The sequence below is a fragment of the Moschus berezovskii genome, chromosome 12, assembly GCF_049115385.1.
Source record: "Moschus berezovskii isolate FMDL1 chromosome 12, NW_MosBer_1.0, whole genome shotgun sequence".
NCBI lineage: Eukaryota > Metazoa > Chordata > Mammalia > Artiodactyla > Moschidae > Moschus > Moschus berezovskii.
Window position 1 is genome coordinate 30,428,289 of NC_142471.1, and position 11,053 is coordinate 30,439,341.

Sequence of the window (11,053 nt, forward strand, 5' to 3'; positions counted from 1 at the left end):
TGCTTTCCCGGAGAAGGCAATGGCAAGCCACTCCAGTACTATTGCCTAGAAAATCCCATGGATGGAGGAGCCCGGTAGGCTGCAGTCCGTGGGGTCGCTAAGCACGACTGAGCGACTTCACTTTCGCTTTTCACTTTCACACATTGGAGAAGGAAATGGCAACCCACTCCAGTGTTCTTGCCTGGAGAATCCCAGGGACGGGGGAGCCTGGTGGGCTTCTGTCTATGGGGTCACACAGAGTCGGACACGACTGAAGTGACTTAGCAGCAGCAGCAGCAGCAGCCTGCTTTCCAGTGCTTTCTCTTTTATTAGTCTCAATCCAGGCTGATTCACCTTCTCTCTCCCTCTTCCGTCACCCCACCTTCACCTTCAGTCACTGCTTTCCCTTCATTTCCTCCAGGCAGTTGGAAAATGTTGATGGCAAAAGGGTTAGAAGGCCTTTTCAAATTGTCTTGGTTCTGTAAGCTGAGGCCTCATCTGAGAAGTATGGAGCAAGGGATGGAGAAGGGGAGAATCTGGACAGAGGGAACTGAATGGAGGTGGCTACATGGGGGCAGGACAGAATTGGTAGGGAAGAGCAAAAGGCCTGGGGGTGAAGGGCAAAACAGTAAAAAAATAGGAGGGCAGGAGCTGAGGAAAAGATCAGGAAATAGGAGATCGAAAAAATGAATTAGATAAGATGAAGGGGAGACCTGGATTTAGGCAAGAAACTAGACAAAATGACAACAGAAGATACAGGGCATAAGTTTATTCTTGTGCACAAACCAAAGCACTGTGGTTCACACTCAATATGCAAAGGAGATGATCGGTTTCCAGGTCAAGCAGCAAAAGTGACTTGGTGGTCATGGTGAGAGGGGAGTCCGTATCTCTCTAGGACAGAGATCAGGACCTCAAGCTAGAAAGGAATAAGACTAGGATTTGAGGGATGGGGTAGCACTAAAAAAAGGTTTTGGCTCTGGGTGTTTCGTTTACCCTTTCCCAGGTAGTTATGACAAGCTGCAGAAGACAGAGGAACAGATTCACAGGAGGGAACACAGATATACCTGTTTTTTCAACACTCAGCACACATTCTCGCATCCCTCTACCATCAACCCCCTTCTCTCTCACAAATACATACTTCTTCCTCATATTTTCTCCCAGTCCCCCTTTTGTACATGTCTGGTTTCTTATTATCCAATTTTACTCCACCAACACTGCACTCACCCTAACCATGCTCCTCTCTAAGGCTCAATCAATTTCATTCATTTCTGTCCTGCTTCTGGCTTCTACCTTACTTGCCACATTAAGGTTCTCTTCCCCTTCCTTTCTGTCTTAGGTTCATGAGGCCATGAAGCCAGTGATTTGGTCATTCTCAGAGGACATTTTCTTTCTTTCATTTCCTGGATGCTTTGCTGCTCAGCATGGGCCTCTCAAGTTGTTAGCTTTCTGAAATCCTGAGGAACAGAATTCTTAGTTCTATTCCTGGTCTAACTGATGTAACTCAACCCATGCACACTGCCCTGGTCCTTCGTGCCTCCTCGCACTCTGTGAATTTCACAAGATGCTCTACTTCTGCTGCAGATGATGATCTTTAACTCTAGTCAATCTCTTTCTCCCCTCCAGACATTCTATGTGAGGACAGCTGACTCTTCCTTCATCAGTGCAAAGGTGAGACCCAGATTGGGTCTTTATTTAGACCTCTCCTCTTACTCTTGCCTCAGACAGAAGAGCACATCTGTGTTCATGCACACACTTGCACATACACACACATTCACAGACATACACATGCCTAGGAATATACCACCCAAGCTGGGAAAGAACAGTGAGGAACAGCGAGTAACTTAATGCAAATAGGGGTCAGTTCAGTCCCTTTGCTGCCTGTCTGGTGGTGAGCTTCTCGCTTGAGGTCTTAGTAGTTAAGTTCCCTGTGTGTTTCTCATTGAATGTTAAAACAAGGCCCACAGAAAAAGGCACAAATGTAGAGAAATAGAGACCAGCAGAGGAGTGTAGGTGAAGAGACCTGAAAGACAGAGATCCAGGCAAGGACCTACAAAGAGAAGCACAGACAGCAAAGCAGACAGTAGGTTAGAAAGCAGCAGGGAGGCTGGGAGCCAGGAGGAAACTGGGGAACAGGACACCAACTCCAAAACTATCTCTGGCAGGGGGGAATTTAGCCTGCTTGGGGGGGTGAGGCAGGGCAGGGTGAGCGTTGGGAAGGAGAAGCAATTTTAGGAACTGGATGTTCCACCTCCCCTTGGTCCTGGGAGCTGTGCCCTGTTCAGTGGTGGCCCGACCCAGGCCTCCACACATGAGCCTGCAATCCTGTTCTGGTAGCTGAGAACCGGGGCCTGGCTACTTGGAAGCCACAGGAGCTGGGGGAGGTCCCAAGACCCCTGGGAGACTCTGGAGGAGGGGTTGGGCTAAAGACAGGAGCTGAGGCCAGCTCTGTCCTCCAGATGGGCTCATCCAATGTAGTGGCTGCTCTGGGGGCAAGCACAGTGGGGGCCAGGGGTTCCGCAGTGGGCTGGGGCGCTGGAGTTGAAAATCGGCGGATCTCCTGGACTCTGGCAGTTTTGGGAGGGCCTGAGGAGGTGGGTCCAGGAGTCGGGGGAACCTCATCAAAACAGAACATGGCAGTTTTAAGTTGGTATGGCTGGTGCCGCATGAAATCCAGAGCCTTGATGCCCTGCTTAGTGGCTGCCCGAGGCACCTGGGATTGGGTCTTACTAGGGAGAGTTCGGGCAGCTTGGGGAAAAAAGGGTGAGAGCAGTGGGTTGTAAGCAATAGGAGGTGGGGCACGTATATTGGGTGAATATTTCCAGGAAGAGGGCAGTGAGGGAGTAGGAGAAGGGCTTCTGGGCCGAGGGCCAAGGCCAGGACCAGGTGGAGCTTCCACCACATACCTGTCCGCTCGGCTCTGACGTTTGGCAAACAGCTCCCCTCCCCTCCCCTGAAGCCTTGGTGTTTCAGGGATTCCAGCCGAAGGGGCCGCCCCATTCACTAACCCATCGAGGAACCCTCGAGAAGGGGGCTTAGGAGCCACCGGGGGTGGAGTCTTAGGAGTCGTAGGGGGTGGGGTCTTGGGAGCCATTGGAGGCGGGGCTTTAGCTGTCACGTGAGGCAACGTCTTGTAACTCCTGCCCCCTGGTGGCTGCATGAAGTTGCAGGCTTCAGCCCCGAGGCTCAGAGCATCCTCCTCGGGACCAGATTCCGCGCCCCCAGCCCGGGGTTTTTCATCCAGGTTTTGCACCAACGATAGCAGCTCGGGGTTGGGCGAGTTCTTCGTCTCCTCATTTCCTGACCGGAACATCTGCTTTCGGGTTCCCCGACGCCGGGCCTCCTGGAGGATGCCCGTGCGAGCAGCTGGCACGGAGATGCGTTGCTCCCGAGCGCTGGGGGGCTCAGGGGCCGCGGAGCTAGGGGCAGGCGCTTCTGGGCGCGCAGCAGGTCGCAGAGGCGACGACAGGAAGATAGAAGCGGTGGAGGTCATGGCAGCTCCGCTAGCGGGGGCGGGGGGCTCTGGGGCTCCGCCTGGTGTAACGGGACGATTAGGGGCTGGGATGTATAGGGAGCTGGTGGCCGTCACGGGGCCGGAGGGGCGTGGGGTGCTGGGGGAAGCGAGGACTGGCACGTGGCTGGGAACCCCTGAAGTGAAGCTGGGCACAGGAGCGGTACCCTGCGGAGGAGACCGGAAAGGCGGTGGGGCGGAGCTGAGGCCTCCCAGGCTCTCATTTGCCCTCTTGGGAGCTAGGGGCCGGAAAATAACCGAGGTGGTACCTGACCGCTGCCCCTGTAAGCCGGGAGTAAAGGGCCTAGCTGAACGGTTAAAGATGCTTGGAGCTGAGGTAGAGGTTCCACAGCCAAGGAGGAAAGGTCTGGGGCTGGCTACAGAGGCTGGCGAAGGGCTGGATGGGAGCAGAGCCGCCTCTGGTGGAGCGCTTTGTGGCCGAGGGGGAGACTGCAGGCCCTGCCCGTTGAGCGTGGCCTCTGGACCTTCCTGGGCCAGCTGCTGGGTGATGGAGGCTGCGCGCTGGCGCTGCTGTTCAAAGAGTTGGGCCCCTCGCCCGGAGGCCTCACTCAGCTGCCCTCCCAGCCCCTGGCCCTCTGCTGTGCCTGAGCTCGGCCTGGCTAGCTCCATGTCCAGGTAGGGGCTGTCCCAGTCGCACTGGTTGGTGAGGCTGCGAGCGTCGGAGAAAGCCTCTTCGTCCAGCTCAGACTCACTGGTTGGAGGCAAGCCGTCCTCCTCCTCAGCGCCGGTCCCCGCGGCAGCCCCAAAGCTCACTAGGGTGTACTTCTTGGCTCTCTGCCGACGTTTCTTAAACATCAGCACCCCCTTGGAGTGGGGGTTGGGGGCTGCGGTGAGCAGGGATGCAATCGTCCGGCATTTGGTCTTGGCCTCCTTCACACTCCTCTCTTGGAGGCTCTCTGCCCTTTGTAGCTCTGAGGAGAGGAGAAGCGGGGTGGTCAGTATGCATCTGTGAGCCCCAAGGCTCTCCCCCTCCTCCCAGTTCCTTTAGGCCTCAACTTCTGGCCTTTTCACTGGCCTAACCACAAGGGCTCTCCTACCTGCGGCAAAGTCCTCTGACTTGGGGGCAGAGTGGAGGTGAAAGGTGAAACCAAGGACAATGGAAGGGAAGGCAGAGCCTAGTTGGCTGCCCTGACACCACTCTGACCACACAGCTCTCCTCCCTCTACTCTGCTCCTGTCCTTCTGGAAATCACTTTTACTCATACCACATGTCCCCCCACCTCCCCTCCATTTCTGGCTGGCAATGTGAGGGTGGGGGATTGGGGGGGTCACTTCGCATGGCAGACAAGGACATGAAGCAGGTCCCAGGGTAAGAAAAGATGAGAAGCCACACTTCTCCCACCAGAGACCATGTTAGAGGGATCCTCGGAAAGTTTGGGACTTTCCCTCTTCCTACCCCTTACCCTATACTAAGGATAAAAGGATCCTTAGCCTTAGCAGTGGGGCTCTTCATTTGTAATTCCACTACCATCATGTAAGCTACATCATATACATTCACAAAAATAACTCCCAGCACACATCATTTCAACAAGAATATGGCTCTAGGGAAAGGCACCTATGAGCTTATGTTCTCAGATGTATTTTTCTCCCTCATTCCCATATACTCTAGCTTATATACACCCCAGTTAATAGACACATGTGTAAATCCATGTGTCCACACAAAAACATACATGCATAGCCCAGGTAGCTCTTCTTCCCAGAATTCCCCTAGCCAAGACACTGTCACTAACAGTTGGGACAAAATTTCATGCCTTCTAACCTCCAAGGCACTCCTGTGTGCCTTAAACCCTTGTTACTCACAGCCAGGGATGGCCTCAGATCTGAGATGCAGGAAAAGCCAGAGTGCTGCTCTCCAAGACGAGCTTCCAAATCTTTAGGATATCTCAAGGTCATCAGTTGATACAGTCTCCTTTCCCCCAAGCTGAGGGTGGGAGTGGGGTGGGCTTCTTTTAGAGTCAAAGCTGTCCCCTATATTTCAAACCTTGTAGGTAGAGGGCTCAGGCACCACCACCAGGCAGGCACAAAAGGACTGTGTGCTAAGGGGAGCCAGGACAGGGCCTCCCAGGCCATGTGGGGCCTGGGAGGTGGGGCCAGGAAACGGGAGAGGCTGCCCTGCTGCGAGGACCCTGACTTGGACACAGTTACTCTCTAATCCGTGATCCCCAGTTCCTCCTGAAAAATTCTTGAAATTCCACCTACTTTCCACTCAAGATATCAAGCTCCTTTCTAATTTGGGCACTCATTCCGCCCATTCCAACATTTGTACCACACAATAGTACTAGAGATAGGCACTGGAGTCATAGCTTAGTTCAGAGTTTGGTTCCTGGGAGAGTTACTTCATCTCAGTGAAGTTCAGTTTCCTCATCTGTAAATGAGGCTAACGGCTACCTCAGAGAGTTGCTATGAGGATTCAGTGAGACAAGGTAGGTCAAAATAGCATTTAACCTAAGGTCCACTATGAGTAATCATTACTATCAAAGCTTTCTTGATACTAGCTGCACACAAGTGTCTTGCTCACTCATATCTTCCCCCAGAGACTGCTACACACATGCGTCCATGTATTCAGAGTGCTCACACTTCTCTCCCTCACACACACCCTCTCTCCATGAGTTTTCCATAGCTCATGTTGTCACAAACCCCTGTGACGTGGCCAGAGCATTAGCCCATCCTGAGAAAAGGGCACTGAAACTCCTGAGAAAAGAAGGAATAGGAAGGCAAAAAGGAGAAGGGGGTAAGGGAGTAAGATCTTTCCCAAAGACCTCCCTTCCTATACCGTTGATATAGTCCCCTTCATTCTAGATTCCAGAACTCTCTTGGCTATGGGAGGGTGGTACCTGCATAGAATGGGTCCTGGAGCTCAGGAACTGGGTTTGGGGCTTTGTCGCAGCTGGCTTGGCTGAGGGGCTCTTGGCTGATGGGCTCAAAAGTCTCCATGCCGAGAAAGGCAGTGTTGGCTGGAGCAGGACCAGCTTGAGCCACCCCCCACGCCTTTTAAAGCCCCTTTGTCTTGGCCCCAGAGCTGGCAGCTGAGTGAGCTCACTGTGCTATTTTTGGAGCCTGGCCCCTTCCCTCCTCTCAGCTGCCCCACAAGCCCCGGTGTGATGGACATGGGCACCTGCCTACCCCTCCCCCCAACTCCAGTGCACTGAACAATGAGGTCTGCTTGGCTAAAAATATCCCTGAGCCAGGAACTACAGTCTCATCCAGCATGATGGGAAGGGAGAGGGTGCTAAAATGAGAATTGGGTTAAGCATGGGATCCTAAGCGTATATCTGGAATTTCTCTGTGGGACATGGGACACTCCCAGGAATGTCAGAGGGTGAACTGTCATGTCCTTAGCCTCTATTCCAGACTTAGAGGCACAAAATTCTATGGATCAGGAATCAGAGTGGTGGGGGAGAGGAGCCAGAGAACTAGAGGGGTAATCCTGAGATTTCCAAGGTGACGAGAAAGGAGTGCTATTGGAGGCGTAAGACAGGGAGAAACTTCACTCTTAAACGTTGTACTGTAGCTCACATCAAAAATAGTAAAGAGCCTGAGATAAGTGAAATAGGCTTTTTCAGCCCAGGCCTACATTATCGCCTGAGATAAGAAGCCAAAGATCTCTCCCTCCACCACTTCCTAGGGATCACATGACTCTTCCATAGCCTCCCAGTCCCCAGGAATCTTCATGGAACTAGCAATGCCAAAGGCAGCTCTGATGTTATGCCTGCAGTGACACCGAAGAGTCCCTATGTCCCTGTCCTGTTTCTAAATACTCCCCTGCCCCCTGTCTGTGCTCCCCTCACCCATCCAACATCTAGCAATATCACAGCAACAACAGCAAACTCTTCATCAGTTCACGTCCCTTTCCAGCTTCCCTTAGGCCGTTCCTGGGTTGGGCTGAAGGAACACCCTGTATCTTTTTATCCCACTGGTTCAAAGAGCAAAAATAATGGGGATCGTGAGACTATTTTCCCCTCCTCTTCTCCACCTATTCCCAAGACTGTATTCAAGGGAAGCACAGGTCGATATTGATAGAATGTGTGGTTAAGAGGGGTTAGATTTAGGACTCAAACTGAAGTATCCTGAATAATGAAAAGGAGTTCATGCACTCACTGGCTTGTTTGGCCTTCTGGGTATAGGTGGTGGTAAGATCTTCTGCCACTGGGTGGGGAACAGGCCCCACCATAGGGATGAGATGAGGGCCAGGCCGGAGGGGGCCATGGGGCAACAGCAGTGCCTCGGCAGGGGGTGGCTGAAGAGTTGTCCCATCCTCCCAAGACGGGGAGCTCACACGACTGTCACCCTGGCTGGGAGGGCCAAGGACAGCAGGTGCTGGCTCTGCAGGGCTGTCAGATAGGTAGACCTCATCCGGTGGGGCTCCTGGAGGGGTGGGCCTTGTGGGGCCTCGGCGGCGGGGTCGGCGGGGCTTTTCCTGGGTGGCTGGGCCGTCAGCATCACTGTCTGTCTCTCCATAGTAAGCCTCACTGTCAGGGGGTGAGAGGAGGCTCCCGGGCTGGAGAGGCTGGGGAACTGGAGCTCCTGGGGGCTCAGGACTCAGTGGAGACAAGGGTGACAGTGCCTGAAGCTCACCCGGGGATGGAGATCGCACAGGTCCCTCGTCCTCTACCCTGGATGGGAAAGATGACAGAACTTGAGAAATGAGCTGGATGACTGATAGCTAGAGAGATCTGGAGGAGATGGGAGAAAGCTGTATGGGGAGAGAGGGGACTGGCATTTGGGTGAAATGGATGGGCAGGATAGAGTAGAGATTTGAAGATGAACTGGGAGGCAAATCTGCTTGGCAGACTTTGAGTGGAAATGGGCTTAAAGAGAGATATGATGATGAAGAGAGAGGCAAGGGGTCTAAAACAGGCCCACGTACCCACATTCAAGTGCTCTGAGAGGCATACACAAACATCCATGCTCCAGCAAAATACACAAGCAGAAATAGGTACTTGTTAGTAGCTGAACTCAGGTCACTGAGACATAGAGCTGAGACAGGCAACGGAAGCCCTGGACTAGGGGGCTGGGGATAGGCTGGGGGTGGAGGGATCCATACCGCCACACAGTGAGAACAAGCTGATTCCCTGAGGCATCGATAAGGCTCATGGCACTGGCATGAGAGAGGCTGGTGCAGGAGACCCCATTGATGGCCAAAAGCTGATCCCTCTCTCGGAGTCCTGCTCTGCCCGCCTGGCTCCGTCTTCGGATCTGAGAAGGTGTTGGAGGAGAGACTGTAGGTGAGGGAGGGCTCCAAGGGGGAATAGAATGAAAGGAGTTAGGACAGGAAGGAACCATGTGTGGAGGGGATTTTATTGGGCTAGCCAGAAAGTTTGTTCAGGTTTTTCCCTACGATCTTACTGAAAAACCCAAACGAACTTTTTGGCCAACCCAGTACTTTAGGGGGTAAGAAAGGGTGGAGAGGGGCAAGGGGTGACAGTTAAGGGAGTCAATCTAGAGGGAAGAAAGTGCTAACTGTAGAAAACAACATCGTATGAAGGGAGGTAGGGTAATCGCTAAATGAAAGAGGCTTGGGGAAAAATGCCTGGGAGAGACGTACTGGAAATGGTGGTTATCCCTTAAAGGCTTTCCGCCAAAGGAAATATCTATACTAGCCAATATTCTTTTTCTTCTAGTCCTTGGAATCCTAGGCACCGTTATCTATACAGTCAAGATTTTAGAACAGTATTCCAGACTGGAGGGAGTCCAGCAGATTCTGAGACTGTGATTGTGTGTGTGTCGTGTGCACACAGAAACACATGTTAAAGTAATAATAGTAGTAGTGGCTGTCATTTACTGAATGCTCACTAAATGTTAGGGACAGTGCCAAGCACTCGACATGTTTTATTGAATTTAATCCCTCAGAACTTATTATCCATGGAGTAGGTACTATTATTACCTACATTTTACAGTTGAGAAAAATAAGCTTGTGCTATGAAACCAAAATGGTAACAACTTCATCTGACAGGTCAGATCTTGCCATAACCCTCCTTGTACCTAAAATAAGTCGTGCCTAGTGAGAGAAGGGATCTGGCGTAGGGAAAGAGGACTGAAGGCAGGGGCAGGGTTGGGCTGAGCTGGATGAGACAGCTTCAGCTCATCACACACCAATTTAGTTAGAAATGAGAACCTTCCCTACATTCCTGGAGTTTAGAGTAGAGAGGCACAGGCCCAGGAGACTGGAGGGCCAGCCCTGGGCCTCTGCTCTTATGGTACCACAAGGAACCGAGCCAGAGTCTTTCTTTTTCTCTGCTCCCAGAAACCAGGGATTCCCTTTTCTATAGCCCCCCACAAGAAGCCACTGCTCAGACACTACTCCCACCGCCCCATCAGATCTGAGCATGCTCCCTCGACCACCTGCCCACTCCCACTCCACTTCTTCACAGCCTCCCACTTCTCCCCTATAGGCCATCACATGACTTTTCCCAAGTTCCCTTGGCTTCCCCTTTCCCTGAAACCTCAACATAGGCTCCCTTACCTTGGACACCTGTAAAGGTTTCCTCTGCTCGGCCCCCCCCTGAAGTCGGAAGCCCCAGGGGGCTCCCCCTGACAGTGTGACCAGCACCTTCTCCTCAGCACCCATCGCTCAGCTTGGCCTATGGCCCTCGGAGTTTGGACCGCGTCCCAAGGAGAGAAGTCGAGGCGCTGGTACCCCGTCCGGCCTGTCTGGCTGTCCTGCTTCTGCTGCCCTAGGCCTTCCCCCCCACACCACACACCACAGGCAGGCAGCCTGACCCTGAGATCAGTACAGTCCACACACGTGTCCTGTCAATCGGAGCTGCGCCCAAAATAGTTACCGGCTGTACTCCCTTTCCTCCCCCAGCTGTGTTACTCCCAGAGCTAATTATAGTGAAAATTTCTGCCCTCCCTGTACCCCATTCTTCTTCATGGACTTTTTATTCAGGGCTCAGAATACTAGCTCTGTGGGCTCTATCACTAATGTACATCCTTTCAGGGATGGTGCCTTCCCTGATGGGGTCATGGGCTGATCCCAGCTGCTTTCCTCCAAAGCTGATTCCAAAATGGCAGCAGCAGGGGCCTCAATTCCCAAGCAAGGAATGGCTGGGTTTGTCCCACAGGTTGGCAAGCTCTCCAGAAAGAGAGTGCCCCTTTATTGTATGAATTAACCAGTTAATCAAAGTGGATATCCATATCCCACTTGCAGTGCTGGTGCATTGTAGAGAAATTCTGACAAGCCCACTCCAGCTGAAGTACTGCCTGTTTCATAAAGTTTTCCTGACTGTCTCCCAACTCCCTATCTATAGAATTAATCCTTCTTTCCTCTGGGCAAAATATGTAGCCTCTTTATATGTCTGTTATTGTAGTTTTCAGCCCATATTAGTTTGTTTATATACCTGTCTCCCTCCTAGATTGTGAGAGTCTTGAAGGCAAGGACTGTGTGCAGCAGCCAATCAATAGCCCACAGAGCAATGACTGATGTAACCGGTACTCAATGTTTGCTGAAATAAATTACCTTTTACAATACATAGTTGATCATGGAAAGGTGGGTATAGATAGCTGTGCCTAAACATGCCAACCCATGTTAATGATACAATATTTA

General features: G+C 52.3%; 1 protein-coding gene across 1 annotated transcript; it reads right to left on the reverse strand.

Annotated features, from left to right (window-relative positions):
* Positions 1-733: 733 nt before the first annotated feature.
* On the reverse strand, positions 734-10,216 carry SYNPO2L (synaptopodin 2 like). The gene is made up of 4 exons (XM_055425444.2): positions 9,971-10,216; positions 8,552-8,703; positions 7,606-8,120; positions 734-4,419 (listed from the first exon to the last, which is right to left on the reverse strand). Exons 1-4 carry the CDS (start codon positions 10,073-10,075, stop codon positions 2,258-2,260), a joined length of 2,934 nt encoding a protein of 977 aa, XP_055281419.1. The 5' UTR covers positions 10,076-10,216; the 3' UTR covers positions 734-2,257.
* Between the last annotated feature and the right edge of the window lie 837 nt (positions 10,217-11,053).

What these genes read in the sequence shown, in the direction of transcription:
- SYNPO2L (XM_055425444.2), bottom strand. Translation starts at nt 10,075, where the DNA reads ATGGGTGCTGAGGAGAAGGTGCTGGTCACACTGTCAGGGGGAGCCCCC. An exon ending in AACCTTTACAGGTGTCCAAG is followed by an intron (nt 8,704 to 9,970) that starts GTAAGGGAGCCT and finishes ACACCTTCTCAG; the next exon opens with ATCCGAAGACGGAGCCAGGC. An exon ending in CCAGAAGGCCAAACAAGCCA is followed by an intron (nt 4,420 to 7,605) that starts GTGAGTGCATGA and finishes TCCTCTCCTCAG; the next exon opens with AGCTACAAAGGGCAGAGAGC.